Source organism: Miniopterus schreibersii (genome assembly GCF_964146895.1).
Source record: "Miniopterus schreibersii genome assembly, chromosome: 10".
Taxonomy (NCBI): Eukaryota; Metazoa; Chordata; class Mammalia; order Chiroptera; family Miniopteridae; genus Miniopterus; species Miniopterus schreibersii.
Window position 1 is genome coordinate 73,051,350 of NC_138110.1, and position 17,356 is coordinate 73,068,705.

General features: G+C 43.0%; 1 protein-coding gene across 1 annotated transcript; it reads left to right on the plus strand.

The window, feature by feature from the left end:
• The first annotated feature begins 2,177 nt into the window (after window positions 1-2,177).
• SNRPB2 (small nuclear ribonucleoprotein polypeptide B2) lies at window positions 2,178-10,896 on the plus strand. Its single transcript, XM_081150262.1, has 7 exons — window positions 2,178-2,760; window positions 4,593-4,682; window positions 5,072-5,244; window positions 6,925-7,065; window positions 7,879-7,929; window positions 9,576-9,664; window positions 10,133-10,896. Exons 2-7 carry the CDS (start codon window positions 4,619-4,621, stop codon window positions 10,290-10,292), a joined length of 678 nt encoding a protein of 225 aa, XP_081006388.1. The 5' UTR covers window positions 2,178-2,760; window positions 4,593-4,618; the 3' UTR covers window positions 10,293-10,896.
• Window positions 10,897-17,356: the final 6,460 nt, after the last annotated feature.

The window sequence follows — 17,356 nt, forward strand, 5'->3', positions numbered from 1 at the left end:
TCTGGACCTATTTTGTTCCTCAGTTTATTTTGTTCTTTAAATTCCACTTATAAGTGAGATCATGTGATATTTGTCTTTCTCTAGCTGGCTTATTTCACTCAGCATAAGTTTCCAGGTCCCTCCATGCTGTCTCAAAGGGTAAGAGGTCCGTCTTTTTTACAGCTGCGTAGTATTCCATGGTATAAATGCCCCACAGCTTTTTATCCATTCATCTACTGATGGGCACTTGGGCTGTTTCCAGGTCTTGGCTATTGTGAATTGTGCTGCTATGAACATAGAGGTACATATATTCTTTCTGTTTGGTATTTTGGGATTCTTAGGATATATTCCCAGAAGTGGGCCACTAGGTGAAATGGAGTTCCATTTTTAATTATTTTGAGGAACCTCCATACTGCTTTCCACAGTGGCTGCCCCAGTCTGCATTCCCACCAGCAGTGCACTAGGGCTCCCCTTTCTCCACACCCTTGCCAGCACTTGTTGTTTGTTGATTTACTGATAGCAGCCATTCTGACAGGTGTGAGGTGATACCTCATTGTGGTTTTAATTTGCATCTCTCTGATGATTAGCAACGTTGAGCATTTTTCCATGTGTCTATTGGCCACCTGTATGTCCTCTTTGGAGAAGTGTCTATTCGGGTCCTTGGCCCATTTTTCAACTGGATTGTTTGTCTTCCTTGTGTTGAGGTGTATCTTGAGAAAGATGAACAGAGTTGGAGGAATCACAATACCAGGTATCAAGTTATACTACAGAGCCACTGTAATCAAAACATCCTGGTACTGGCACAAGAACAGGCATATAGATCAATGGAACAGAACAGAGACCCCAGAAATTGACCCACACAAATATGATCAATTAATATTTGACAAAGGAGGCAAGAGCATACAATGGAGTAAAGATATTGTCTTAAATAAGTGAGGTTGGGAAAATTAGACAGGTACATGCAAAAAAATGAAACTAGACCACCAACTTAAACCATACACAATAAACTCAAAATGTATAAAAGACTTAAATGTAAGTCACGAAACCATAAAAATCCTAGAAGAAAACATAGGCAGTAAAATCTCTGACATCTCACTTAGCAGTATTTTCACCAACACATTGCCTAGGGCAAGGGAAACAAAGGAAAAAATCAACAAATGGGACTACATCAAACTATAAAGCTTCTGCACAGCAAAAGAAACCATCAACAAAATGAAAAGGGAGCCCACTGTATGGGAAAAAATATTTGCCAACGACACATCTGATAAGGGTTTAATTTCTACCGTATCCTTTCTTAATAGTTATGATGTGCTCTTGGCCAGAATGACTTGCATAATATAGTCAGGTTACAGCTTATTTTCAGAAAAATAGTTTAGCCATCCTCATTATCATCAAACGGAATTAATTGGTCAGATGTCCACATTAATGGGCAGGGCAGCTTGTCCTTTGCTATTAAGAACATTTTTAATTTAGTTTATATTTCTTTTAGTATATTAAGGATACTCTCTCATAATTCCTTAACTGAGACAGAACAAGTTATGTTTTTCTAATATTTATATCTGTATAGTAAAATAATGCTTTTCTGTGATTTTTTTAACATTATTTCCTACACTTATGTGCATCTTCCTAAGACATCACATTTGTTTAGTGTTGTCTAATTTTCCCAAGAAGCTTCACTCATTCATTCCTTCAATACATATTTATCAGCCACTTTTCTGGTTACTGAGGGTACTGGAGTAAACAAAGGGACAAAAACCCCCACCCTCAGGAGGCTTACATTATTTCAAGATGTTGCAACTTCAGGAGATCTTTCAAAATAAAAATCCGTATCTTATAAGACCAACCTAGCTGGCCCCTTCACCCACATATGCCCGTGTCACAGCCAGCACTTAGAAATAACATTTATGAACCATTTACTTTGTGTCTAATCGCTTCGCACGGAGCGCACTTGATCCTCACAGTAACTCTAGAAGGAAGGTACTATTAGGACCCCTAATTTACATGAGAAAGCTGGGGCTCCAGAGCTGAGTTACCGGGAATGAGAATAGAGGCCCGGGGGCTCGCCACACCCCCTGCGAGGTGCTCCGCTGGCTGGGCGCGCGCGCTCGGGACTCCCCCTCGGGGCTGGGCCTAAACACGACCGCCTGTAGGACCCGACAGCAGTCCGGGCACCCTGGGGGGAGCTGGAAGGTGGGGGTAGGAAATGGGTGGCTGTCCGCGCGTCCAGGCCCACACCTGAGGGGCGCTCGCAGGCCCCGCGCGAGGCCGGGACGCCGACTCCCTCGGCTGTGGGGCCCAGACCGAGCCCCCGCGGGATGCAAGCCCGTGGGGCGCTGGACGGCTCCCCCGGAGTCCCGGGCCCTGGCGGAGCGCCCCCTGAACGCGACGCGAAACGCGCGCAGCCGGAGCCCAGCCAGGGGCGAAACCGGGCGCCTGCGAAACTGCAGGGTTCGGAGAGGCGGCGGGTACCTGCGCCGGGGAGGGGAACGAATCACTGCCCTCCGCTACCCTCCGGCGGCCCGGCCCCCAGACTCGGCCCACCCCGCGGGGCTCCCACGCGCCGCGCCCCTTCCTCCCCCCGCCCTCTTCCCACCTTTTCTCAGGGCCCGCGGGGGTGCGCATGCGCCGAGGGAGTCCCAGGCGCCGCCGCGGGGCATCGACCGATTCGGTGCTCGGCTTCTCGACGGCTCCGCGCTCGATTGAGGCTCCTGGGGCCGCTCCTTCCGGTTTCGCGCCCCGCTTCCGGCTTCTGGTGCTGACGGGACGGCGCGCCGGCCTCAGGTCAGTGGGAGCGCGGTTTTCGTCGCTGGTCCGCTTCCCCCGGCTGCAGGCGGCCGTTCGGCCCGGCGCTCCCCGGAGGAGCCGCGAGCGGACGGGGCGCGTGGCGGGGCCGGGAGGCGTCCGGCCCGGGGCTCGCGGGCGGCGGGGAACGGAGGCTGCCGGGCTGGCGAGGCCCGAATTTAAGGCACCGCTTTGAGCCGAGCGTTCTGGGTCCGGGATGTCGTGGCTGCTGCCTTGGGCGAGTGTCCTTGTTTCCGGAGAGGAGGGAGGCTCCCGCCTACGAAGTGAAGGCTGATGAAAGCCCCTTGGCTTGTGTGCGTTTACCGCCCGCTCTGAGCTCTCCTGTACCTTCGGAGGCGCCCTCATGGGCTGGGAGGCTTCTCCGGTGCCCCCGCTGAAGGCCAGGCCACCGGCAAACCTCTGACCTCTCCGCCTTCAGTTTGACCCGAGCCCTCCAGGTGTCGGATGAGGGGCGGCAAGTCTCTGGGAAGCATTGCTTTTCACGTATTGCCCCCACAGGTGCAGCCCCTGTGCTTAGGCCCTCTCCTTGTCACTCATCCTGTGCTGCTCACATACAGTGGACGAAGTTATATATTTGTGACGTTAAAGAATAGGTGGGACATCCTAGGAAATAAAGCGAGGTCAGAATGTGCAACTCAAAGCAGTGTAAAAAAAATGAAATACAGAGGTGGGCGTGAAAGAAGCGTGCAAGAGAACAGAAGACACGGGCAGAATTCCCAGGCCTGCTGCTTACTAGCTGCGAGACCGTAGGCAAGTCCCTAACCTTTCATAACAACTAGTTTAAGTGCTTACTGCCTAGTTAAGAACTGTGCGAGAACTTATATCTCATTTAGTCTTCTGAGTTCTACTGGGTAAATGCTGTTACCACCCCCACCCACCCCCATTTTACAGATGTGGGCCTGAGAAATTAAGGAACTTGCTCCCAGTCAAGCAGCTAGTAAGAAGCATAGACTCGGTTTGAACTGAGATCCGGCTGGTACTAGAACCTGAGCTCTTCGCTGCGATGCAGCACTGCTCTCTCTGAGCTCCGTTCCTCCAGTAGGCTAGAGATACCTTTGGAGTTAGGACAGTTAAGTGATGGCAGGTATAAGTTAAGTAACAGGAGTGAAAGTGCTTTGCAGGTGTACACATGGAGTGGTTCTTGGCAAACTTCATTCATGTTCTATCTGAATGAATTTTAGTAGATGTACATTTGCTAGTTTCTTTTTCATTTTTCTTCAAATCTCATCTTTTAAGTAATTTAAAAAGAAAAGTCATTTTATTAGGCAGGTGGAAAAACAGTATCACTTGTTATAAGTGAAAGATAAGTACAAAAATAAATTTGTTGAATGAAGGAATGTTAAAAACCTGGCTAGGTACTCGTGCCTCCATCAAGTCTTGTTCTCCTTTTGTTTAAAAAAAGAGGTCTAGCCCAGCCGGGCGTGGCTCAGCGGTTGAGCGTGGACCTCGGATCCAGGCGATCGGGGTTCGATTCCGGGTCAGGGCACATGCCCAGGTTGCGGGCTTGATCAATGACTCTCTCATCATTGATGTTTCTATCTCTCTCTCCTTCTCCTTTCCTCTCTCTGAAATCAATAAAGATATATTTAAAAAAATAAGTAAATAAGAAATAAAAATAAAATAAAAAAATTTAAAAAGAGGGCTAGCGAGAGTTGGAGAGGCTTTAAATACTGCTGCCAGACTGCTGTTTTCTGACATTTGGGATTGAAAGAGAACTGAAATGTTAATGACACTTGTGATGTGTCCTAATGTCACACTAGAGTATGAATTAATCTTCCCTGTTTATAACAGAATACTTACTGTCTCTTTAGGCTGTTTGAACAGTTGAACACAAAAGATGGATATCAGACCAAACCATACAATTTATATCAACAATATGAATGACAAAATTAAAAAAGAAGGTAAGTGCCCTTTAAAAAGATTTGTTCACAACCAAAATGTGTTTAATTACTACCATCTTAAAAACTGTGCTGCTTCAAAACTTCTCATTTAGTTAGCTTTCTCAGTGCCTGAAATACTGGTTTATCCCTATCAGGGTAAGGACTTTAAGGCTTAAAAATAAGTAAGGGCTGAAAAATGTGTTGAACCTGTTTTCACTCATAGATAAACTGGGTTGAAATAACTTTAAATCAGAAAGCAAGTGGAAATAGTATAATGTTGTTATTAAAATGTGTAACTTTGCATAAATGAATAAGTGAATGGTGGGGTCACTTAATTCAGTGACATTTTATGAAGAACTTTGTTATTGTTACATTCACAAATAAGTTGTTTCCCCTCTAATTTTACACAGAATTGAAGAGATCCCTATATGCCCTGTTTTCTCAATTTGGACATGTGGTAGATATCGTAGCTTTAAAGACCATGAAGATGAGGGGCCAAGCTTTTGTTATATTTAAAGAATTGGGCTCATCCACAAATGCCTTGAGACAGTTACAGGGATTTCCATTTTATGGTAAACCAATGGTAAGTTGATCTTAGTATTTTGGCTTTAATCTCTATTAATGGTATAGTAGATTTGTAAATATATACTTTATAGCTATTGCTTTCTGCTTTTAAATATGTGTTAGAGGGAGTTTGGGTTTGTTTTATTTATTTTTATAGAAACAGTGGTAGAGTTTATAATTTACTTCTTAATTTATGACAGTTCATAGGGGCAAAAGCAAAATAGATTGAGATGTAGAATATTTTTTAAAATTATGGCAGGATAAGCAATATTCATATTTCAAAAGAACTAGAAATTAATAATTAGAAGAGTAAAAGAAAACCTCCATTCATATACTTATAAAAACCATGGGTCAAAGAGAAAAATCTACTCTGTTAGATTTAGAAAGTTTCAAAAAACACCATAGTAAAATACTACATTTGAGAAACTGTTCAGTCCAGATAAAGCAATGATCTAAGGAAAATTCATAGACTTAAATTCATGGGTTTATTAATAAATGAAAATGAAAGATATGCAAGGAAAGTTTTAAGCTCAGGAGGGATGTAATGAGATTCATATTTAGCTGCTGAATAAAGATTGAATTGTGGGAGGGCAAGAAAGTAGGGAACTCATGTAGGAGGCCCTTGATATAAATCAGAGATGGTAGAGGATTGGATCGGGATGGAGACAGAGTTTAAAGCAAGGGGTTCTACTTGTGGGGGAGTACATAGTACCTTGGGTATGGATTCCAAAGTGATTTTCTTCTGGAACTGGGCTGTGATGGGAAGGGATGTTGGGGAAAGAGCCAAGGCCTAGCATTTCCGGTCCTCATTCTGCTTCTGCCATTAACTAGTTCTGTGCCTGTGTTCAGTTTCACCACCAATAAAATGTAAGTGGATTGGATATTTGTTGGTCTAATTCATAGGTCAGCAAAATGTCTGTCAGGACCAGATAATAGGTATTTTAAGCTTTGCCAGGGCCTAAATACTACTCAAAGTGTGGCACCCATACCAGTAGTATCACCCAGACTGCATTGGAATCTGCATTTTCACAGGTGCTCCCAGTAATTGGAATGCACGTTCTAGTATATGACATGCTATCCTTGACCCGTGTTTTTCATGCCTGACCTGTTGTCTTACTGTGCATATGTTTCTGCTGGTTGTGGCCCAGGAAGAATGAGCAGGTGGCCTGGTTGCACAAATTATGATGCCACCCTTTTGTTTCTTTTCAGAGCATTTTAAGTTCAGGTTGATGCCACTATTAGTTATTTTAAGAATAATAGATGAGATTGAAAAGAAAGTCTTCGGTGTGTTAACTTTGGAAGTAACAAATTCCACATGACACATTTCACAGCTAATTGACACATTTGACCCTTCTACTGAAAGTCCCTGCTAAGGGATAGGCAACTTTCCAATGCAGTTTTCTCTATTCTTTTATTAAATGGAGAGAAGTAGTGGTACAGATACTTCACAGTCCTGCTTTTATGAAAATCTATGGTTTTTCTTCTAATAAGCACAGTTGAATCTAACTTTGTATAAGTCGTGAATCATAGGCCACAATTTATTTGCATTGGGCACTCACTGTATTTGACAGGTTTCCTTAGGGGTGGGTTTAAAATTATCTTGTAGTGTATTTGGATAATGGAATTTGAAATGCCAATGACAAGTGTAAACAACCTGGAGCGTAATGAAAAGTAACTTGTTTTCAAATAATTAAAACAGCGAATCCAGTATGCAAAAACAGATTCTGATATAATATCTAAAATGCGTGGCACCTTTGCTGACAAAGAAAAGAAGAAAGAAAAGAAGAAAGCCAAAACTGTGGAGCAGGCAGCGCTGACTGCTAATAAGAAGCCTGGTCTGGTAAGAGTGGCAAAAGCTCTTTACTTTCTGGTGTCAGGAATTTGATAGGGATGCCTGTCTTTCATTTGAGGGATGATCTCTGAGGCACATATGTGCACATGTGTGTACATGTGTTTAAAAGGTGGATTTCTAAGAAGCTGGACTGGTTGAGTTCCAAAGTTCGAATATTTATGTTTAAACAACAAATTAAAAGATAAGGTTTTATATACGCAGATTTATATGTGACAGTTTTATTTAAATTTGTATGACATTTAGCTCATCGTTCACAGAATATATTAGTATCTGTTGGCTTATTTCTCAAATTCTGCTGCCTATAGATAGTACTGTAGATACTATCATTAACCATGAGTACTCCGCTCACAGCTACTTTCTTAGAACAATTCAGGAATTCAAATTTTAGTTTATAACACCAAGTAAAAGTGAAATTATCATCCAAAAGTAGTTACTACTTTTAGATTAAAGGTGATTAGAAATTAGTTTCACTAAGTATAATGCTTGACTTTTGTCTAATTGCTAAAAGTAATAACGTAAGAAAAACTGCCCCCTGGTTTTTCTCTTGTATATTTCTTCATAATTTTGAGGCATCGAGATTAAGTTATTTGACATAGTCTCCAAAATTTAAGGCTAGACCTTTCAGAAATACTTGACAAGCTAAATACATGAATGTTTGAGTCAGCTAAAATGTAATTTCTTAAAGTAAAATTAAATGGAATAAAAAACCTGTTTAAATTAATGTTATTTTTATGTAGTGATTATAAATGTGCTGCCTTTTTTAGAGGGATTGGAAATTTTAACTTTCTCTTTCTTGTTTAGGGAACACCAAATTCAGCTAACACCCAAGGAAATGCAGCGCCAAATCCTCAGGTAATATTTTTTCCTGTGGTGCTTTAAAATAAAACTTTATATGAAGCAATAGCAACAGCATACAACAACCTGCATGTCTCTAGAAACTGAAAATAATTCCATCTGTAAGCTATAACATTAAATTATATAGCACTTTAATGTAGAAGCTCAGAACATTTTAATTCCCTTTAGGAGGGAGCAAACCAAACCTGACTTTATTCCTCACTTTGCCTAATGAATCACTGAGGGAATTGGAAGGACAGATTGTAAACTGTGAGGACCAGGAGCTGAGGGAAGCCTAGGGCTTCTCAGACACATGGCTTGAGGAAACTGGCCACGCAGTGGGCTCGTTTCTATTCCACTTGGCTGAAGCGCTAAACCAGCTTTTCTAACAGGCTCACACAGAGTTGCTTTCCACTTACCCTTGTTCTTTCTTCCTCAGCACAGGTATATTCAAGTCTCCTATGTAGATTTCTTACAAACTCTTTTCCAGATCTTGCTAAAGGCCTCAGAGAGGAAGCCTCAATTATGTACTCACGGTTTCCTTTTTGCCTCCTAGGTTGCTAGGGTCTGACGATATATATATATATTTTTTTAATTGTATTTTATTTTTATTGTGACATTACGGATGTCCCTCATTCCCACCCCCTTTGCCCCCCTTCATCCAGACCCCACCCTCCCCTCCCTCTGGCTCTCACCACACTGTTGTCTGTGTCCATGGGCTGTGCATGTATGTTCTTTGGCTACTTCCTTCACCTTCTTTCATCCTGTCCTATCCACCTCCCCTTTGACAGCTGTCAGTCTTTAATGTATCTTTAATTTAGAGAATACCTTACATCACTGAGGTTTTGCTGCTCTGATTTTAAGTTACTTGTATTTTCTTATATTACCTACTTTTCTTCTTTGAACTCTTTTAACAATCATAGTCCACTGTACAAATGCCAGCACTGAATTCTCTAAGCCTTAAGTTGTTCACTTAAGTTATTCTTTACACTTCATCTCTCCCACCCACAAAATTAGCCTGAAGACAGAGAAGCCTTTTCTTATATACAGGAGTTCCTCATTCCCTCAGGGTAGAGTATCAAATAGTTTAATGTCTAGTAACAGTGCTTGTTTCTACTTACTTGTGTGTAACTAGGTGCCATGTATAAATCATTTACTTTCAGAAAACATTAGAAGTCGCCAACTGGTGGTTCTGAATTTTCTTAAATGCTGGGAGGTAGTAAACAGTAATGCAGAGAATTGAATAGCAGTGTTATTACTTGGGTGACCAGCTGGAGGATGGTGACATTGCTGCCTTCTCTAGTTTTGTTAGGATCTTTCAGTTATGTAATCCAGATGACAGAATCCTCCTATTATGACTGACTTGCAGATGCTTAAAACTCAAATATTGTTTTAAATATGGTTAAATACTTGAAAACTGATAAGATTTACGATTTGCCAGATTTGTGTTAAGTGACTTGCACATCTGCTTTGCTTAGTTACTATAGGTTCGTATTTATTCCTCTGGTGTGGCTGGTTGTCAGCTTCAAAGTTTGAGGCAGTGAGGTTTCATAAGCCCCAATAAACTACAATGTAGCTCTCAAGTTTAGATTTTATGTAAGAACCAAGTGGTTTACATATTTTTTATACTTATAAGCTAACTTTGCCTTTTTTCTTTTTAACAGGTCCCTGATTACCCTCCAAACTATATTTTATTCCTTAATAATTTACCAGAAGAGACTAATGAGATGATGTTATCCATGCTGTTTAATCAGTAAGTTTTATTATTAAAAATTCTGTGTTCCAAGAGCCTCCTGACAGGACAAATAGCACTTGCATTGTTGAATCCATTTGTGTATCACACATCAGTAATTTCTTATAGGTCCGTTGATTTGGTCTGTGATCAACCATGAATCGAAGTCAGTCTGCAGATTTAGCAAATAAAAAGCTGAATTATCTCTGATGTTTGAATTATTAATTCTAGTTGATGAGTAAAACAGAAAACAAAGCTTTGATATAGTGATAAGAATATAATTATTCCTGCAATTCTTTCATGGTGTTAATTATATTTTAATTATAATGGTATTAATTATATTTTAGGTTCTTTTATGCTACTCAGGATTCTTGGTAGGATATGATGCTTTTCAGGAAGTTGCTTAATAAAGTTAAACACTGAATAGACATTTATGTATTTACATATTAAAAAATTATTTACATATATGTAAATTGTTTTTCTTCATAGGTTCCCTGGTTTCAAGGAAGTACGTTTGGTACCTGGAAGGCATGATATTGCATTTGTTGAATTTGAAAATGATGGACAGGCTGGAGCTGCCAGAGATGCTTTACAAGGATTTAAGATTACACCATCCCATGCCATGAAGATCACCTATGCCAAGAAATAACATTTGGGATAGTTGTCTTTAAAGGACTTGGTGTTATTTATCGTGTTTGTTTTCATAACAATTGGTCAGGCCATTTTAATAGTTGGGGATGGGAAGAAGTGAAAGTAGAATTTTTGTGTAGATTTCTAAAAATTACCTACTAGTAAACTATGAAATGTAAGGGCTTAATTTTGTACAATAAACTTTTACATGTATTTTTACATAATACTTCATTTATTGGCCCTCTGTCTATCAAATACTTATGCTAGTCTAGAGCGCATGTTAAGGTAAATAAAACTGTAATAGGATGCTTTTCTGGTATTATTTTGGAGAAGCTAAAGAGAAACAGTGAACCATTTTAACAAAAGCAAAGGAGAATTAGATCAAGCCCTGATTAGATTTTCTGGAACGTTATTTTGTATGCATATGAGCTCTCAGTCCACTTTTTTTTTTTAAACTAAGTCTTATATTAGTGGTAAAAATGATTGTCCTGGATGTTAAAAGAAAATGAGACCTGGGCAGGAGCTTCATATCTTCAAATAAATGCATAGTATTTTGCTAGTTGTAGGTATTTCACAAATCTTTTTGTTCAGTGTTTAATTGAATAAAGGCCATTTAGGAGTAACTGTACTTTAAAAAATTCTGTCTTTAATCTTCACATTTTATGCCCTTACCCTCTCGAAGCAGGGTTGTTTTAAGGAATTACCTACGTGGTCAGTATTGAAGCTCCTTATTGAAGGACCTCTGAGGGAAAGATTTTACAGTCTACAATCTTTTTTGAGAAAAATAGGCTGACTTACAAAAGATTGCCAATCCTGATCTTGCTACGTTTTTGTAATTCTTAAACACCAGTGTTCAAATATTTTCAAAGCTTATTTTCTTTAGCATTTGACTTATATCTAAGGCCATTGATTCAGGCCTCTGCTGGTAAAACCATGGGTATCTTTATACATGTGGACAGTTTTTGGCATGGGTAGTGCATTTTTTAAATATTTATTTTTAATCCTCACCTGGGGATACATTTTTATTGGTTTTAGAGGAAGGGAGAGGGGGAAAGAGAAACAGTATGAGAGAGAAATACAGATCAGCTGCCTCCTGTACATGCCCCGACCAGGGGTCGAATCCAAAACCTTTTCAGTGTACAGGGCGACACTCCAACTGAGCCACACCGCCCAGGGCTAAAGTGACATCATGTATCATTTTTTCATATCCCTGTTTTAATATTTCCTTGAACAAAACTTCCTTATCACTTAGAATTTTTATTGTATACTGATGGAAAGACTTTTATACTTACGTAGATCATCCCTTCACTCTTGTGCATGCATGTGGAGTAAAAAGGAAAATAATTTATATTCCTAAAACTTTGCCACATTCAGAGCCTGACTTAGGAATAACATGTTTAACCTAGTTGTCAAGTTATATACTTTTGTAAAATTTAACTGAATTAATTACTAGAAAAAGGACATAGCCAAAAAAAAAAATAGAGATTACAGCAGGGAGGCTGGACCCCAGTAGTAAGGGGGCTCACAGCACTGGAGGCAGCCGCAAACGGGCGCTCCAGTTAATGTGTTTGACTGAAGCTGGTCAGAGGAAACAAGAAAACCAGATTGCCCAGTGAGCTCCAGGATGCCCAGGGCAAGTGGCTGAGCACCAGACCCCCTCCCAACATGACCTGTGTCCCCTGCAGAGAAGTGCATCTCACTGAGGAAGTGACCAGTAGTCTTCAAGAACCGGCACAGCGAGGAGCCAGGCCATGTGGTCAGCATGTGTGGCGTTCAGAAGCCAATGGGCATTTCCACCCCCTAGGCCTTCACCTTCAGGTGATGGCGCCTCCAACTCTTGCAGGGTTCTAGAATATCCTTTTGTTGAAACATCCAGTAGACTATCTGCCGTGACATACAGATAACCTTGGCGTGTGGCCAAAAGTTCCTGGATGCTGAAGTCGTTGGGTGGGGAGATCGGAGTCCTTCCCATGCGGCGAAGGGGTCAGATAATCTGTCCTTGCTGATACTGGCAAACATGGGGCCAGTGTGGGGCCTAATAACTGTAGGGCCCCTAATTCGAGTCAGCACCCGACTTACTTTGTTCTTTAGTCTCTGAAGCCCTGCAGAGAACTCACTCCAGACTGAAGCCTTCCCAGGGTCATGCCCAGTGGTCATAACAGGATCCACAGGGTCAAGTCCCAGCATTGTTCCACCTGGTTCTCCTTCAAAGTCATGCTGACTATTAACAAGCCGCCAGGTCAGCTGCCCTCCAGATCCCCTAATGATGCAGTCGTCAATCCACTCCTGCTCCTTCTAAATTATTGCCCTTAACTTTATCTTCAAGTGTGTCTTTGGCTTTCTTTACTCCTTGCTGGGACTCCAAGGCCTGTGCTTCCATCTTGCCCGAGCCTTCCCTCTCGGGCTGCCACCTCCCCTCTCTGTGAGGGGTCTGTTGGGTCTCTGCTCTCCACTCTTCTGCAGGTCTGCCCTGAAGTCTGCGCTCTGCTCCAGGCCCTGGATTTTCCCCGGGGAAGAATTTTCACTCATGGGTGCGATGGCTTCTTTGCGGCTTTATAGCAAGGGGTCTGTGGTTCGCCCTAAATCAGCATCAGCAGCATAGGTCCGAAGTTACCCTCAGCTCTGTGGCCTGGGAGTCATTGCTCTTGATCTTTCCTTCATGGGACTAAAATCTTTTGGGTGTTTAATGATCATGACATGGCTGGGAGCAATAACAGTCACAGGGAAGGAAAGAAAGCACTGGGCCTTTTCTCTGCACCTGCCTCCTGGGCCGATTCAAAGCTTCTTGAGCAGGTGTCTGCACTGCTGCTCATTTGGCTACAGAGCTGCCTGGCTTCTGGGGAGGGAGCCTAACCCTGCGGGGCTGGCACTGGTGGCTTTTTCCATCTCTGTCCCCACAGAGCCCCTCCTGGCTCCCCCCCCATCACCCATCTGTACTTTCTCCCTCCTTCCCCAGAGCCTGCTCCTCGCCTCCCTTTCACTTTGTCCACGGTCTGTCCTGTTGTCATGATCCTCCTGTCCTTAGGAGGCTGGAGTGGTGCCCGAGCTGCAGGTGGGGAGCTCGGTGACTTCATTGCCTCCCACTCTGAGGGGGGCTTCTCCACGTGTTCCTCATAGAGGTGGGCATTTGTGTGACCTGTTCTGCTGGTGCTTCTTGCCCATGTCCGACCAGAACCCTGGTACTTGCCCCTCGAGCCAGGTCCAGGCGGTGCAGCACCTCTTGGGGTCAAGGCCAGGAGAGCGGAGGGCCCAAGCAGGATCCAGGAACAGCCCCCCACCCCTACCTAGCCAGAGCCCCTCCCTCATGATCTTAATTTTACAGAGATGATCTATACACACCTGGACACTTTTATTCTAGCCCCCCCATTTATAACTTTCCCCCAGTCCCCTTAACCTCAGTGCATTTACTCCCTGCTCAGATCTCCCTGCATGTACTCAAACTTTAGAAAGCAACGCCTCAAGACTGAGCAAGGGGAAGGAAAAAGGAGCTGACTACTCTTTGAAGGAGACTCGATCAGACTGGGCTCTTCCGACCTCCCTTACCCACCTGTGGGGTGGGGGTTGCTAGGAGTGGTTGGAGGGAGGGGATACTGCTATTCATCTAATACAGTGGTTCTCAACTTCGAATTTAACTTTCAACTTTGGCTGCCTATTAGAGCCACCTGGGAAGCATTTTCAAACATCTTCTAATCTATGCTCCATACCAGTTCAATCCCAGTCTCTGGGGTTGAAACCCAGTCATCAATATTTTTTAAGCTCCTCGGTGATTCCATTGTGCATCAAGGTTAAGAAAGAACTAGCAAAGCAGACTTCTACCTCACAGGCATGTTATAATGATTAGATCATTATTTCAAATTGTGTTTTTCAAAGGCAGTATTAATAGAAGATAGTGTAAAAATGGAAATTCCTGAGAGGCTCACTTCCCCATTTTAAACTTTCAAGCTGAGAGTGTTCTCCATTTGGGTAATTAATAAAGCATTTTGTCTCTGAAAAATGTATCCAGTGAAGACCTAGTGAAGAACCTGGAGTTCTGGCTAAAACATTTTACTTGATTCGATTTTCCCTCCAGCAATAACTCTCAAACCTTAATGTTCACATGAACCCTTTGCACACCTTGTAGGAGTGTAGATTCAGATGTAGGAGGTATGGGGCGAGGTAAGACAGACTTTATTCCTATAAAGTGATGCCAAAGTTGCTCATCTGAGGACCATGCTTTGGTGGCAAGACCCCTGAGTCTCTGCCCTAATAATTTAGGCAGTGGGTATTAATTTTGGGAGAATGGGCCTCTTTTTGAATATGATAAAACCTAGGGACTTTCACCAGAAAAGAAAAAAAAAGGACATGTGCATGTCCATACCTAAACATACTATTTCAGGGGAATCATGCATTTATTCAATGCACATTTATCTATGAGTACTAAATATTTTTCTGAGTGCTAATTATAGAGTGATGGACAAGACAGACAAGGTCTCCATGTCATGGAGCTTTGATTGTAGTGTTGGGGGACAAAACACCTCCAAGTAAATAAACAAGGCATGCCACAGTGATAAATGTGATAGGACAGCTTACCTTGGTCACCTGATGGATAGATCGGGTTTGACGAATGCAGGAAGTGGCCTGGTAAACTGGTCTGTCTGTGGAGACCTCTTGGCCAGAGACCTGAATGCCACTATCTGGGGGTAGAGCATCCCAGGCAATAAGCTCAGAGGGTCTGAAGTGGAAATGAGCTCAGCAATTTCAAAAGACAGAGAGCAGCTGGTATGGCGGGCACAGAGCAAGTGAGGGAGACAGTGACAGGGTGACTTCAGAGGGCAGAGAGGCCAGATCACTCAGAGCCTTGTAGCTTCTGAAACGGGCCTGCTTCCACCCCACCCACTTGCCCAAGCCTATCTTTAGACCCTAAGGGAGCCACAGTCTCCATTTTAAGGACTCCAGAGGGAGATGCTAATTTAGGAACAGAAGGAAAAAAATGTCTTATGGGGGATTAAAGGCTCAGGGAACACACCTGAAAATGCAGAGGAAGGCAGTGAGCAAGCTCCGGGCAGAGCCATTCTCTGGCCCCCCAGGCTGGCAGCGTCTGGAGCACGGCTGCCAGGCACAACTGCTTGCTGAACCATTGCAAGTTGAACCATTGCTATTTGCGGGCCAAATTTTACAAAGAGGCGTCTAGTCTGCACCCCGTCTCTGCCCTCTCCAGGACGCCAGGACATCCCAGGCCTGCCCACGAAGCACCCGGAAGGCTTGACGTCTCTCTGTCTCTTCACCTAACGGCCCATCACGGCTTGTGTCTGCTGAGCCGTGAGGGCGTGAGTGTGGCCTTCCCCCACGCGCCCCTCTGCCCTGGGGAGCCTGTGCACGCGGTGCCAATCGGACCGCAGTCCCCATTTCTGAAAGTGCCTCTGAAGTGGCAATTGTCTTTGAACTCTCGTGTGTTGAGGGCTGGCTCCAGACTATAGCAGTCTGCAAAACAGCTGCCCCATCAGGATTAAGAAGATTTAATACTTTACTTTTTCCAGAGATCCTCTTAGATCCCTGGATTATGGGAAGGAAAATGCACTGGCGTTCTGATTTCTAATTCATTCTTTTCTTAAAGTGAATCTGCCGATAAAGGACCTAAAATCCCAGTTCTAATCTGACAGCCGATGAATGGAAACAGCCCCGAACCACAATCCTGCTGGGCAACCTTTAGACTGGGGGGTTAAGAAGGCCGTTCTGGCCTTTGCCGGGCCTCAGTTACCTCACTACAATGAAAATATGGAATTAAACAAGATTCCAAAACAGGGCCAGCTGTATAAAAGAGCCTCCCCCGAAAATAACAGCCCCCCCTTGCCCACACATGAACAAAACAAAAAAACTTTATTACATACACACACACACACACACACACACACCAATCAATCGATTTTTTAAATTATATTTTAAGTATATTTTGCTTTACCAGTTTCTCCCTTGGAAAATTATTTTGTACGAAATTATTTTGTAAGTTGAATGCTCGGCCCTCATTTTGTGAGGTGACTGCATTTGGGGGGTGGGAGGGAGAGGCACTGCTCTGAAACCTCATCGTCTACCCAGTGGGCAGGGGCATCCTGATAGGCACCTCTATTCCAGAGACCACGAGGCAGGACACTTTATGAGAGAGATGCGGGCCACACACACTCTATAAAAAATAGCAGCCTACTGTATGTCTTTCCTAGAAAGTGAATCTGTGGGATGAGGGACTTTTTAAATTCACTACTATGTCTCTAGTGCCCACAACAGTGCCTGGCACATAGTAGGTGCTCAGTAAGTGTTTGATGAATAGACGGAGCCAGGTATTAATGCTTCAACTTTGGCAGCCTCTAGGTGTGCCACCCTTTCCATGGGAAAGATGCCTGCGGAGGCCGTAACATAAACCTCTAGCTTTGCTCCCTTCTTTAGGACCTATGATCCTTGAACATTTTGAGACTGAATTTCAAAAGTCTCAGATAAAGTAGGTAGAGAAAAGATTGTTCCATTTTCCTTACCCACCTGTTCCTTCCTTTCCCCATTCGTAGGGTCTGAGTGTGGCTTGTGTGTCACGATCCATGTCGACTACAAGACAGGCCCGGTTTCTCAGAATCCATTATGAATGACTTGCGAACTTAAGCATACTTTCATTTATCTGTGATATAAACTCTTATATTTAATTGGATTTGTTTAAGTCAAAATCATTTGTACCAAAGACGTAGATCTGACATTTTCAACAGATTCCTACAGTTTGCACATTTTTGCTCATTAGTGGGAAGAATATGAGAATTGAACTAAAAGTTTTTTGTAAAAGATTTAAAATTCTCATAGTTCAATGCCCTGCTGGTGCAATAAACCCCGGGCAAACTGGCTTCAACAATGATGGACCATTTGGAAATCATTTATGTATAAAAAAGACATAGAATTTAAGTCTCTTTGGAAAATCAGATGCTGAATAGCCCCTGGAGCCCAGGAGCTGTTATGAAAGCAGAGGCACCTTCCCATTGGCCAAGGGGATCCACCCAGATGTCTGGCTTTCCCATAAAAGACAGGAACCACTGAAGTCCGTTTCCACTTCCACTCAAAGGACGGTAGTCT